At 30.9% G+C, this 15479-nt stretch overlaps 1 protein-coding gene across 2 annotated transcripts in view; it reads right to left on the reverse strand.

Annotated features, from left to right (window-relative positions):
- LOC142236159 (uncharacterized) overlaps positions 1-13712 on the reverse strand; it is a 289012-nt gene extending 275300 nt beyond the window's left edge. Inside the window, exons 1-2 of one of the 2 annotated variants that reach the window (XM_075307418.1) lie at positions 13463-13712; positions 12594-13294 (exon numbers count right to left, since the gene is read on the reverse strand). In XM_075307418.1, coding sequence (XP_075163533.1) covers positions 12594-13294; positions 13463-13589 — 828 coding nt within the window. In that variant the 5' untranslated portion in view covers positions 13590-13712. The remainder of the gene's footprint in view (positions 1-12593; positions 13295-13462) is intronic. The other variant, XM_075307417.1, reaches the window with a different exon arrangement.
- Positions 13713-15479: the final 1767 nt, after the last annotated feature.

Here is a 15479-nt window from a genome sequence, read left to right on the forward strand (position 1 = left end):
TCCAAAAATACGATCGCGGTGCTTCGAAACACGTCTATAACATCGTGACAGGTGGTGAATTATAGATTTGAGCCCGGAAGTAAACAGCAGTCGACTGTTCGACTGCATGTTTTGGCAGAAGTTCTTCGACAATTGGGTCAAAATTGGATGCAAAAGTGTATACACTCAAAAAAAAAGTTTAGTTGGATCCAAAGATTTTGACCATCCCTTAAGGATTTTAGTATTGATTCCGAGTCAAAGCTGCGGCTTCTTTAAAATAAAGAATTTTTTTAGCGGCCTATATGGCTTTAAATCTAGGACCAATAAAATTAAAATTAGGATACAGATCTCATTTATCAAATTTTCTTTCTCTTTTCGGGGTTTATTAATAAAGGTACTCACGTACAAACAAATGCCAGTTTAAAAATCCAAATTATAACGGATACTTCAAAGTAAAAAATGTTTTCTGAATGCCAAACAAACTTTAAACCAAAGACGCTAGATCCTCAAAATAAGTCATAGCCTATATTTGAAGCGTTTTTATCTTAAATCTAAAGGTTCAATATTTCAGTTAATTTAAGGACAATTTCTTTAAATCAAAAATATGTTTCTTTATTTTAAGGAAAATTAGCTTTATTTCGATGACATGGGACTTTAACGGAGGGACGCAAATTTACAAAATTTGTGTCCTAAATTTAATGATTTTTTCTTTTTTTTTTAAGAAATGATTATAAACTTTATTTTAATTAAAATTTCATTATTTTTAAGAAATTTGTCCTTAATATTTTGTAAGTTTCGCATCCTAAAATTTAGGTTGCCGAACCTTTAATATCACGTAATTATTTGTTTCAGTGTAGATTTTTTTGGGGAATATTTTGATAAACAATAAAGCGATTTGGGTTTTTGATTTGATTATTTTTTTTGTTTTTTGTAAGTTTCGCATCCTAAAATTTAGGTTGCCTAATTTTTAATATCATGTAAATATTTTTTCAGTGTAGATTTTATTGCGGAATATTTTGATAAACACTAAAGCGATTTGGGAGATTATTATTTTTTTTTTACTAACCCTTGTTAAAGGAGGTTATTCGGCAAAACCAATTGGAACACCCTGGTCACCTATATAATAAGTTTGGTTAAGTACACCAGGATTACCGGTATGAAGTGAGCGTCAAGATGCAAATGTCTCCATAGGGAACATTTGTTGTGAACGGTTCCTTATTATTTTTTGTTGGTTTGATATGACATCTGTGAAAAATATGAACAGACAACATTATATTTTTTCATCGTGTTAAAAATTTCCAATTTTGTACCCGTGATGATTTGCGGAAAGCATACATTTTTTGTTTTCACTTAAAGAAGAGTGCTGCGGAGTCGCATCGAATGCTTGTCGAGGCATATGGTGATCATGCTCTATCAGGTTGGCTGATAAGTCCCCGGTCTGACACACAGATGGCGTCGCTAGTATTAAATGCATATACTTTTTATATAGTACCAACCTTCAAATGGTTCGTGTCAAAATTTGACGTCTGTAAGTCAATTAGTCTGTGAGATAGAGCGTCTTTTGTGAAGCAACTTTTGTTATTGTGAAAAAATGGAAAAAAAAGGAATTTCGTGTTTTGATAAAATACTGTTTTCTGAAGGGGAAAAAATACGGTGGAATCAAAAACTTGGCTTGATAATGAGTTTCCGGACTCTGTCCCAGGGAAATCAACAATAATTGATTGGTATGCAAAATTCAAGCGTGGTGGAATGAGCACGGAGGACGGTGAACGCTGTGGACGCCCGAAAGAGGTGGTTACCGACGACAACATCAAAAAAATCCACGAAATGATTTTGAATAACCGTAAAATGAAGTTGATCGAGATAGCAGAGGCCTTAAAGATATCAAAGGAACGTGTTGGTCATATCATTCATCAATATTTGGACATGCGGAAGCTCTGTGCAAAATGGGTGCCGCGCGAGCTCACATTTGACCAAAAACAACAACGTGTTGATGATTCTGAGCGGTGTTTGCAGCTGTTAACTCGTAATACACCAGAGTTTTTCCGTCGATATGTGACAATGGATGAAACATGGCTCCATCACTACACTCCTGAGTCCAATCGACAGTTGGCTGAGTGGACAGCGACCGGTGAACCGTCTCCGAAGCATGGAAAGACTCAAAAGTCCGCTGGCAAAGTAATGGTCTCTGTTTTTTGGGATGCGCATGGAATAATTTTTATCGATTGTCGTGAGAAGGGAAAAACCATCAACAGTGACTATTATATGGCGTTATGGGAGCGTTTAAAGGTCGAAATCGCGGCAAAACGGCCCCATATGAAGAAAAAAAGTGTTGTTCCACCAAGACAACGCACCGTACCACCGTAGTCATTGAGAACGATGGAAAAAATTCATGAATTGAGCTTCGAATTGCTTCCCCACCCTTCGTATTCTCCAGATCTGGCCCCCAGCGACTTTTTATTGTTCTCAGACCTCAAAAGGATGCTCGCAGGGAAAAAATTTGCAATGCAATGAAGAGGTGATCGCCGAAACTGAGGCCTATTTTGAGGCAAAACCAAAGGAGTACCAAAATGGTATCAAAAAATTGGAAGGTCGTTATAATCGTTGTATCGCTCTTGAAGGGAACTATGTTGAATAATAAAAAATAAAATGGGTTTTTCTTTGTTAGACCGGGGACTTATCAGCCAACCTGTTATCAGAAGCAACATCCAAACGATGGTGTCACCTGTTCAGAAATAATGATATTGATGTGAGAAATTAAGAACGTGGAAGACCACCAAAAAAGTTTGAAGAAACTAATCTATAGGATATGTGACCGTCTTTAGAATAAAAATAAATTTCATAATTGGAAAACCATAATCGCATGTGGTACAAAACATAGTGTGAAACTTTTTATACTATCCATTCTATTTTGTAGGGTATAAGGATGGATCCATTGGATCAGATTGTTATTAGAAATTTTTTTTAACGTTTGCACGACAATTGCATATTTATATATTTGAATATTTTGTAGCCATCCTGCACTATGCAAAGTCTTCCAGTATGGACTGTGGGCCATATAATCATCATCATACATCTTCAACATGTACAACGACAAAACAAGCGATTAGATGTGTTTATTGGAGTTAACAACAAATGCAGCAACATTTCAAACATTGCCATAAACAACATTGACAACAACAATGACTGAAGCGTAAGTATCATGGCTAACGACAGCAATGATGGCGCTCTTGATGAAGATGACGATGATGTCGACGATAGTATGAATTAGGCCAAAACCGAAAAATCTCCAAAGCGTATCAAATACATTCCAAAAACACAACAACTTCCTAACAAACAACCTTCCAACAGCAACCCCAAAAACAAGAACAGTCAAGGCATCGCCAGCGATGGCAACATCAGCATTAACATTAACATCATGTAAATATTTTATGGTCTATGAATTTATCTACAAGTTTGTTTGGCTGAAAGGCTGTTTGGTTGGTTGGTCGGTCGCTCGGTGGGTTAGCTGGGCTATTTGTTGGTCATGTGCATCATTGTCATCCAGCGAACTAAATAACAAAGCGAGTATCTTTAATGAACTCCCGAGTACCGGCACAGGCTTCTGTTGTTGATATTCTTGTCAATCCCACTCCAGATCTGGTGAATTGCATAGTTTTGATCTCAAGGCAATAATTTCTGTTACAGGGTGTAATGATAGTCCATTCTTGTGTCTTTAAGAGGCCATCACAAAATGGAAAACTCACTTGTAAATTAGTCTTACCATTGATTGTAATTACCAACAAACAATAGCCATTCATACATTGTTTCAAGGAGAATTCTATCATCCAGTAGCGAAATTTCAGAATAAGGTGTCAAGAAAAGGCCTTTTTGTACAATCGCCTAAACTGGAGAGTAGAGTTGCTTTTAGGCATAAATAACTTGTTTACTTGTGCAAGAAAATTTCGTAGTCTGATGAGAAAAACTTGAGTTCGAAATCGTAAAAACTGTCTTTAGAGCCATGCGAAGTTCAAGGTGGCCGCATTTGTGGTGAAATGTAACAATTTTCGAAAATTCTGCACTATTTTGTAAAAACAATTGGTGATTTCTAAAATATAATCGTAAAGGATTTAAATAATAAAAGGAACATATCATCGTATTAACAAAACCTAACCATTCCCTTAGGAAGGCCTTTTATTCCTTTGTCCCATCATCTTCCCTCCAAGGCACCGGCTTTCATACATGTGTTCCCATTTGTTCACACTGAACATACACAAATATGGGGATGTACATATGTACAACAACAAATAGTCAAAATAGTTCATCGCTATACATTGCTTACATATGTCAGGAGTTTAGTGTCCAAGTCCATAACAACTACAAGAAAAGTAATTCTGTTTTTCCTTCTGGATTATTTTATTGTCTGCTAATAAAATAAATGGATTTTGTTAATAGAATAGAACAACATTGAAGTTAAACGTCTCTTGTCGCATACCACGTTGTGGACAAATGTGAAACATAAATGCTAACACTGTCACATAGAAAACTGCTGGTCGCCATCATCATAATCATCCTCTTCAACATCGAAATTGTCTTATTGGTGGTCCCCATATTCATTTGAAGAATTCTTCCTTGTCTCCATATATTTTCCACAAATATATACCTCCCCCCTTTTGCCATTCCATTGCCGCCAAGGCCATGAAATTAAATGAAAATGTGTGGTAATAATAGCCGAAAAAACAACTTCAAATTGTTACGTGACATCAAGTGACAGTTTACAAGAACCCAACGGAGAAATCAGCCAAAAACTATGGCAACAACAAAAATGCCAGCCAGCACTTTATGTGAACTTGGACAAAAATTACTGGTATGACATAGATATATGGCCAAAAGAAAATCCCTCTAAACCATCAGTAGAGTTGCAGCCATAAAAAACAAGGGAAGAAAATGCAAAGAATCGAAATTACTAACCAGCAGTATTTTTGTTTTCCCTTTACTATTAGATAGAATATTCAACGAAATGATGATGGTAGGCTTGAAATCAAGTAAAAAGTAAATCCACGATCAACACAATCACAATACAGTAGCGGAAAAAACGACTTTGTAAACTTGTGACCGAGTGTTTATTATTAAAGTGAAGGAAACATTCTCATATTGAGGAAATTTTAACTAAAGCATAATCATTTCCATGACACAAAATTAATGTAATTGAATAGAGTTTCTTTTTTAGAGTGCACCAAAATCCTTAGTATAAAGACAGCATTTTTGGAACCCAACAAGATTTTGTTTTGTCAAATTTTGTCAAAATTTTATTTCCATAGAAAATTTTGTCAAAATTGTATTTCTTTTGCATATTTTGTCAAAATTTTATTTCTATAGAAAATTTTGTCAAAATTTTATTTCTATAGAAAATTTTGTCAAAATTTTATTTCTATAGAAAATTTTGTCAAAATTTTATTTCTATAGAAAATTTTGTCAAAATTTTATTTCTATTGCATATTTTGTCAAAATTTTATTTCTATAGACAATTTTGTCAAAATTTTATTTCTATAGAAAATTTTTTCAAAATTTTATTTCTATAGAAAATTTTGTCAAAATTTTATTTCTACACAAAATTTTGTCAAAATTTTATTTCTATAGAAAATTTTGTCAAAATTTTATTTCTATAGAAAATTTTTTTCAAAATTTTATTTCTATAGAAAATTTGTCACAAATTTATGTCTATAAAAAATTTTATTTCTATAGAAAATTTTGTCACAATTTTATTTCTATAGAAAATTTTGTCAAAATTTTATTTCTATAGAAAATTTTGTCAAAATTTTATTTCTATAGAAAATTTTGTCAAAATTTTATTTCTATAGAAAATTTTGTCAAAATTTTATTTCTATAGTAAATTTTGTCAAAATTTTATTTCTATTGCATATTTTGTCAAAATTTTATTTCTATAGAAAATTTTGTCAAAATTTTATTTCTATAGCACATTTTGTCAAAATTTTATTTCTTTAGAAAATTTTGTCAAAATTTTATTTCTTTAGAAAATTTTGTCAAAATTTTATTTCTAAAGAAAATTTTGTCAAAATTTTATTTCTATAGAAAAATGTGTCAAAATTTGATTTCTATAGAAAATTTTGACAAAAATTTATTTTTATAGAAAATTTTGTCAAAATTTTATTTCTATAGAAAATTTTGTCAAAATTTTATTTCTATAGAAAATTTTGTCAAAATTTTATTTCTATAGAAAATTTTGACAAAATATGCAATAGAAATAAAATTTTGACAAAATTTTCTACAAACCAGTGACATATATACCAAACTTCTCCGAGAGACTGTCCAAGTCTGACATATACAATAAAGAAAAATATCAACTCGCGTTAAAAACTACAAAACACTGTCAACGGATTATTTAGTAAAACAAAAACAAAAATTAAGAATGAAGACCAACACAACGTAGTATATAAGATAAAATGCAACGGTGACAAATCCAACTTATGCCAAAAGACATATATTGGTACGACAATGACAAAATTAAAAACAAGATTGTCTTCACACAAATCGGATATAAAAACAACAGACAAACCAATGGAACAAAAAACAGCACTTGCGGCCCACTGTACATTGACTGGTCACAAACCTAACTTTAATAACGTAGAAATCCTATGCAAGGAAAACAACTACAGACGAAGATTTACTCTGGAAATGTTACACATAATTAACACTCTCACTAACGAGAGAATAAACTATAAAAAAGATATTGAGAACTGCGCGAGAATATATCGACATACGATACAAAAACACAGGAGAAAGTGATCACCAGTAGAAAACCAGACAGCGAAGTAACAAGACATCGGATAAAATGTAAATGACAATAGTTTGACTTTAATTTGTGAATTTTGTAATTAACTTTTGTTTAATTTTGTAATTTGTAGCCTTGAAAACGGTCTGACGAAGTCAACCGAAATATCGGAAAATAAAAAACTAGAAACCAACAATTTCGAGTTTAATTTATAGACCTACAGCCGAGATTATGAGATAAAAATCATAAAAATTAAAATAAAAGGTCAACAATATCAACAAAAAACATAAAAAAATTGTATTTCTATAGAAAATTTTGTCAAAATTTTATTTCTATAGAAAATTTTGTCAAAATTTTATTTCTATAGAAAATTGTGTCAGAATTGTATTTCTATAGAAAATTTTGTCAAAATTTTATTTCTATAGAAAATTTTGTCAAAATTTTATTTCTGTAGAAAATTTTGTCAAAATTTTATTTCTATAAAAAATTTTGTCAACATTTTATTTCTATAGAAAATTTTGTCAAAATTGTATTTCTGTAGAAAATTGTGTCAGAATTGTATTTCTATAGAAAATGTTGTCAACATTTTATTTCTATAGAAAATTTTGTCAAAATTTTATTTCTTCCAATTGATAATTGTTGATAAAAACGAACTCGAGGTCTGAACAATTATCAATTGGAAAATCTATATACAGGTCGAATATAATAAAAACATCCATAATATAAAATTTTATTTCTATAGAAAATTTTGTCAAAATTTTATTTCTATAGAAAATTTTGTCAACATTTTATTTCTATAAAAATTTTTTCAAAATTTTATTTCTATAGAAAATTTGTCAAAAATTTATTTCTATAGAAAATTTTGTCAAAAGTTTATTTCTATAGAAAGTTTCGTCAAAATTTTATTTCTACAGAAAACTTTGTCAAAATTTTATTTCTATAGAAAGTTTTGTCAAAATTTTATTTCTACAGAAAACTTTGTCAAATTTGTATTTCTATAGAAAATTTTGTCAACATTTTATTTCCATAGAAAATTTTGTCAAAATTTTATTTCTACAGAAAATTTTGTCAAATTTGTATTTCTATAGAAAATTTTGTTTCTATAGATTTTATTTCTATAGAAAATTTTGTCAAAATTTTATTTCTATAGAAAATTTTGTCAAAATTTTATTTCTATAGAAAATTTTGTCAAAATTTTATTTCTATTGCATATTTTGTCAAAATTTTATTTCTATAGACAATTTTGTCAAAATTTTATTTCTATAGAAAATTTTTTCAAAATTTTATTTCTATAGAAAATTTTGTCAAAATTTTATTTCTACACAAAATTTTGTCAAAATTTTATTTCTATAGAAAATTTTGTCAAAATTTTATTTCTATAGAAAATTTTTTTCAAAATTTTATTTCTATAGAAAATTTGTCACAAATTTATGTCTATAAAAAATTTTATTTCTATAGAAAATTTTGTCACAATTTTATTTCTATAGAAAATTTTGTCAAAATTTTATTTCTATAGAAAATTTTGTCAAAATTTTATTTCTATAGAAAATTTTGTCAAAATTTTATTTCTATAGAAAATTTTGTCAAAATTTTATTTCTATAGTAAATTTTGTCAAAATTTTATTTCTATTGCATATTTTGTCAAAATTTTATTTCTATAGAAAATTTTGTCAAAATTTTATTTCTATAGCACATTTTGTCAAAATTTTATTTCTTTAGAAAATTTTGTCAAAATTTTATTTCTTTAGAAAATTTTGTCAAAATTTTATTTCTAAAGAAAATTTTGTCAAAATTTTATTTCTATAGAAAAATGTGTCAAAATTTGATTTCTATAGAAAATTTTGACAAAAATTTATTTTTATAGAAAATTTTGTCAAAATTTTATTTCTATAGAAAATTTTGTCAAAATTTTATTTCTATAGAAAATTTTGTCAAAATTTTATTTCTATAGAAAATTTTGACAAAATATGCAATAGAAATAAAATTTTGACAAAATTTTCTACAAACCAGTGACATATATACCAAACTTCTCCGAGAGACTGTCCAAGTCTGACATATACAATAAAGAAAAATATCAACTCGCGTTAAAAACTACAAAACACTGTCAACGGATTATTTAGTAAAACAAAAACAAAAATTAAGAATGAAGACCAACACAACGTAGTATATAAGATAAAATGCAACGGTGACAAATCCAACTTATGCCAAAAGACATATATTGGTACGACAATGACAAAATTAAAAACAAGATTGTCTTCACACAAATCGGATATAAAAACAACAGACAAACCAATGGAACAAAAAACAGCACTTGCGGCCCACTGTACATTGACTGGTCACAAACCTAACTTTAATAACGTAGAAATCCTATGCAAGGAAAACAACTACAGACGAAGATTTACTCTGGAAATGTTACACATAATTAACACTCTCACTAACGAGAGAATAAACTATAAAAAAGATATTGAGAACTGCGCGAGAATATATCGACATACGATACAAAAACACAGGAGAAAGTGATCACCAGTAGAAAACCAGACAGCGAAGTAACAAGACATCGGATAAAATGTAAATGACAATAGTTTGACTTTAATTTGTGAATTTTGTAATTAACTTTTGTTTAATTTTGTAATTTGTAGCCTTGAAAACGGTCTGACGAAGTCAACCGAAATATCGGAAAATAAAAAACTAGAAACCAACAATTTCGAGTTTAATTTATAGACCTACAGCCGAGATTATGAGATAAAAATCATAAAAATTAAAATAAAAGGTCAACAATATCAACAAAAAACATAAAAAAATTGTATTTCTATAGAAAATTTTGTCAAAATTTTATTTCTATAGAAAATTTTGTCAAAATTTTATTTCTATAGAAAATTGTGTCAGAATTGTATTTCTATAGAAAATTTTGTCAAAATTTTATTTCTATAGAAAATTTTGTCAAAATTTTATTTCTGTAGAAAATTTTGTCAAAATTTTATTTCTATAAAAAATTTTGTCAACATTTTATTTCTATAGAAAATTTTGTCAAAATTGTATTTCTGTAGAAAATTGTGTCAGAATTGTATTTCTATAGAAAATGTTGTCAACATTTTATTTCTATAGAAAATTTTGTCAAAATTTTATTTCTTCCAATTGATAATTGTTGATAAAAACGAACTCGAGGTCTGAACAATTATCAATTGGAAAATCTATATACAGGTCGAATATAATAAAAACATCCATAATATAAAATTTTATTTCTATAGAAAATTTTGTCAAAATTTTATTTCTATAGAAAATTTTGTCAACATTTTATTTCTATAAAAATTTTTTCAAAATTTTATTTCTATAGAAAATTTGTCAAAAATTTATTTCTATAGAAAATTTTGTCAAAAGTTTATTTCTATAGAAAGTTTCGTCAAAATTTTATTTCTACAGAAAACTTTGTCAAAATTTTATTTCTATAGAAAGTTTTGTCAAAATTTTATTTCTACAGAAATCTTTGTCAAATTTGTATTTCTATAGAAAATTTTGTCAACATTTTATTTCCATAGAAAATTTTGTCAAAATTTTATTTCTACAGAAAATTTTGTCAAATTTGTATTTCTATAGAAAATTTTGTCCACATTTTATTTCTATAGGAAATTTTGTAAAAATTTTATTTCTATCGAAAATTTTGTCAAAATTTTATTTCTATAGAAAATTTGTCAAAAATTTATTTCTATAGAAAATTTTGTCAAAATTTTATTTCTATAGAAAGTTTTGTCAAGGAGGTAGTCCTCCTATTGGCCCCAAACAAGTGCTTCTTTTTCACGACATGGTTTCCTTGCAGGTGTCCTTTATTCAATTCGGAAAACTTAGGATTTCATAGATATACCCAAAAAGGGATGGGGGTGATCCACTTAAAAAATAAAGTACCATATTGTTGAAGCCTATACTTCCAATTCCAGTCAAGTGGGGATAAAACTAGTTGAATTTTAAAGGTGACTTGCTGAAATTTACAAAAGATTAATAGCTTACTTAAAACGTATAAAAACGCCCGTGTTCTCTCTGATTGTCAATTAAAGCGGAGAAACTATTTTTGTTTAATATTTTAAATATATAACAAAAGATTGGAATGGGAGTACTGCATTTTAAGGAAATCTGAATATTTAAGGTGAAATTACCGCCTATGTTCTTTATGCATTATATATAATTCGGAGAAAATAATAGCTACAAAGAGTCGAACATCGGGAAAGTTCTACACTCCACGTATTTACTATATTTATGTCAAGGACCGCTCTCTACCTTCACTGTGCATTCTAAAGAAATTCATGAAAAAACGAATTACATAAAAAAAGGCAGACACGGCAGATATGTCTTTCCCGGCCATATATCGGAGAGCCACGGAAATAACCACCTGGACGTGGTTCTTTCCTTTTTTTCAATTTACAAGAATATCGGGGAGCTAATGTTAAATTTTGAAAAAAAAAATCGTGCAAAGGGGATATTTATCTCCCCGCAAATATATCGGATATGTTAAATCGGATTTTTTCTAGAGACTACCCTAATTATTCCCTGAAAAGGGAAAACAATTTGAGATCCTTGTCTAGGGATCACCTATTTCACAGGAAATTTAACAGGGAACTTCACAGGAAATTTCAAAGAAAATGGAAAACTCACGTTCATTTTTTGAAAAGTCGTACGAGGGATGCCCCACTCTCCGAGCAGAAATCAAAAAATTAGTTACGTTATTTTGACCTCACTACGGATATCGAAAATTGTAGCAGCGGATATTTGTCTAGAGACCACGCTGTCCAGCGTGTCGGCCAATGGGGGAGATTCTCCTCGCCGCCAAAATACCACAAAATCAAGTACCCATATTAATTTCATAACATCACTCATGTCCTCTGAAAATATCAGGTAAGTTTGAGAAGTTTTATTTTTTCACTATACTTTAAAAAAAAAAATTGGACAAAGAGGAGGTCCACATCTCCGACCACATATAGGAAAAAGTAACAGGTTTTTTCTAGGCTCTCTTCACAATCAGATATCAATATGAAAATATAGATTATGAAATTGGGTCCGTTTTAGAAAATGGACTCTGCTATGTGTGTGTACCCCATGATATCGGATTGACTTGATAGAATTGTTCAACGACCTGGACTGCCCTTAGCTTTTCTCAAACTATAACGTTTGAGAGTTTTTTTATAGGTCTCTAAACTATGCAACAAAAATGTATAGCAAAATTTGGGACATATACGCCAATTGTAACTACGTTTGTTTAAAGGTTTCTAAGTTTTAATTGTAATGTATTTATCATTGATAAGAAATTTACCATTAAATTAGTTATACTACAACTTAGTCGTAGTAGTTAATCTTACAATACATGTATTATAGGCCTTATTAGGTTTCCTATGTATTGATGTTTGAAATAAATTGAAATTGAAACTTTGAAATAAACATTTACCCCCTCGTGTTAAAAAAAAAATGCTTACGATAAACCCTCCAAGATCTCTTCTCGACCAACAATGCCTCATAGATAAAGTACCTAGTTATGTTTCAGACAATCCAATCGCTAAATTTTATCCAAAGTGGAAGTATTTTTAACGTGATATTTCAAATGTCTCACAAAAACTTTAATTTTTTGTGAGTTGTTCCCTTTTAGAGGTTTCCAACTTCTAACGGTCTCACTGAATATCGATTTTCTCATGAAAATTGTTCACTTTTAAGAGTGTGACTCTTTTAACCCCGCTGCAAAAACTCACTTAAAAAATATTTGCTGCTAAAATGACAATCCCAGCCGTAAACGTAAATTTGGTAATTTCTTCATGTCAAAAAAGTTTGAACAAGAACCTCAACTAACTGTCTTTTCACTTACCTTTTCAGGTTTCTTCTTTGAAGGCGGCGATATGATTTTTGCCTCTTCTTCTGAGGCCATTCGATTAAATTTACGAGTCGCCTCTTTAACACTTATGGGATTTGCGGTATCAACATCAGATGATTTGTCCCCAGTACCATTACCGGTATCGGTGGAATCGGTAGCCGATGATCCCGAGGAAAATGAAAAGCGTGGAATATTTTCCTTATTCGACGATTCATCAACCGAGTTTACACGAGATACACTTTTTTCCTTATCGGCTTTCTTCTCCATATTTTCGGTGACTTTATTGTCTGCCGTATCTTCAGGTTTTGCTGTTTCTGGGTCAACATCTTCAGTGGGCCCAGGGACAATTGGAGCCAATGGGGCTAGTGGTGTTCCTTCATACATGGCCAGTGGAACTACAGGGGCAGTTTCTTTTAAAGCCATAGCAGGGCTATTAACCTCTGGTGGTGGTATATATGGTGGAGGCTTACGTAAAGGAGAAGCCATAGCTTCCTCAGTATTTAAGGATAAACCACCTGGACTACCGGGCACACTATCCGACAAGCCTCCAGCTTGGGAAATTGCCTTTTGCACCACATCTTCAGAGGGACATTCGTTTAGATACTTTTTGCGAAGTATCAAATATTTTTGATTGTTTTCATTTTTAATGGTAGCCAAAATATTCACATAAGTCTTGAACTCCTTACGGGCCTCAACTGAAAGAATGCAAAACAAATAGAAAGTATCATCAGAATTAACCAAATTTATCCAGATGAAGCAACAAGTCATATCATCTAGTATTTGCATTTCGTCATGGATATTTCTTGTCGATAAACAAAACAAAATAAGCACCAACGAAACCACGGCGCATGACTCACACATACTTTGGGTATCGGGATGTGTTAGGAAACGTTTGAAATGCTTGACCAAAGAATGGTTGGTCACTTTACAGCCATTGTCTAGCATATATTTGCGAATTTCACTTAAAGACAATTCTTTTGGTCCCTCCATTTTAGTTTTTCGCGAAATTTTCCCGTTTATTTCAATTAAAAACACAAATTGTTTAATAAGAACACAAAATGCACACAACTCAGACGAATAAACAAACCAGAAACTAAACAAACGAACAGCTGTGGCAATGAAATGTCAAAGAAGCCATAAGTAGTGCCAACATTATACTAATTTGTACTCGTTTCAGCGGTTTTTCAGCCAAAGCTATTGTTTATAGAGTTGTCATGTCATGTTTAACGAAACAAGTTGGATATGAGGTGGAAAAGCAAAAGCACATTTGCATGAGTAACATTTCGTAAGTTTTCTAAGATTGTTGTTATACAAAGAAAGAAATTGAATATGTAAAACATTTTACAAGAACATATTATTGAGTGCGAAAATTTTTGTTATTGTTTGCTATTGTTATTGAAACAAAAATTAATAAAAAAAAACTAAAATGGTAAAATATTGCCTTTTGAAGGAAAAGAAAGAGTTGATGGAAAACCAGAAAAAGGAGCCAAAGAATCGAGCCAGTCGACGTCGCCGACTATTTACACCTAGACCTCGCTTTGCGTCGTTTCGTTTTGCGTTGTTTCGAAGTTGCGTTGTTATAGTTGTTATCTATCTCCAATCTTTGCATAATTTGCCACAAAAACTCATACCTCACTTTGCGTCGTTTTTTTTTTTTGGAACGTATCTGCGTCGAAAAGCGAGGTCTAGGTGTACTCACTTTGACTACAATTTAGCTGCCAATGAAACAAAATATATTTAGACATAAGTCGATGCTGAAGTCAAACAGGAAAAGTTCTTATGGATATGGATCATATGGACAATTCTACATCCAAAACCCAATAGAAAACCAGTAAGGAAAGTCTAAAGTCGGGCGGGGCCGACTATATTATACCCTGCACCACTTTGTAGATCTAAATTTTCGATACCATATCACATCCGTCAAATGTGTTGGGGGCTATATATAAAGGTTTGTCCCAAATACATACATTTAAATATCACTCGATCTGGAAGAATTTGATAGACTTCTACAAAATCTATAGACTCAAAATTTAAGTCGGCTAATGCACTAGGGTGGAACACAATGTTAGTAAAAAACAAGTATATACAGCACTAAGTTCGGCCGGGCCGAATCTTAAATACCCACCACCGTGAACCAAATATTAGGGTTTCCTTTGAAATTTCAGGAAGGCTTGAGGACTTGAGGACACTTCCCGAAGATAAATTTAAAGATTTCAACTATGAGGACTATATCAGATTCTGGATTTATAAGAACCATTTTTGTTTGAGTTTTAAAGGAATCATTAACATCTCTTGTAAGTGTGCAAGAAAATTATAAAATAACGTCTTGATTTGAAATCTTAAATCTGTAGAAGTAAAATCTGGAAATTTTACATTGAGTTTCAAGCAATTTTCATGATCAGTGCGCCTTCTACACCCTCAAGAAGTGAAGTCGGTCTATATGGAGTCATTACCAAATGGACCGGAATATTTACAATTTCAGGCAAATCAGATAAAAACTACGGTTTCTAGAAGCACAAGAAGTAAAATCGGGAAATCGGTCTATATGGGGGATATACCAAAATATGGACCGATACTCACCATTTTCGGCACACCTCTTTATGGTCCTAAAATACCTCTAGATTTCAGACAAATTGGATAAAAACTACGGTTTCTATAAACCCAAGACCCCAAATCGGGAGGTCGTTTTATATGGGGACCATACCAAAATATGGACCGATACTCACAATTTTTGGCACACGTATTTGTGGTCCTACAATACCTCTAGATTTCCAATTTCAGGTAAATTGAATAAAAACTGCGTTTTCTATAAGCCCAAGAAGTAAAATCGGGAGATCGGTCTATATGGGGGCTATACCAAAATATGGACCGATACTCACA

Source organism: Haematobia irritans, chromosome 4 (genome assembly GCF_050003625.1).
Source record: "Haematobia irritans isolate KBUSLIRL chromosome 4, ASM5000362v1, whole genome shotgun sequence".
Lineage (NCBI taxonomy): Eukaryota > Metazoa > Arthropoda > Insecta > Diptera > Muscidae > Haematobia > Haematobia irritans.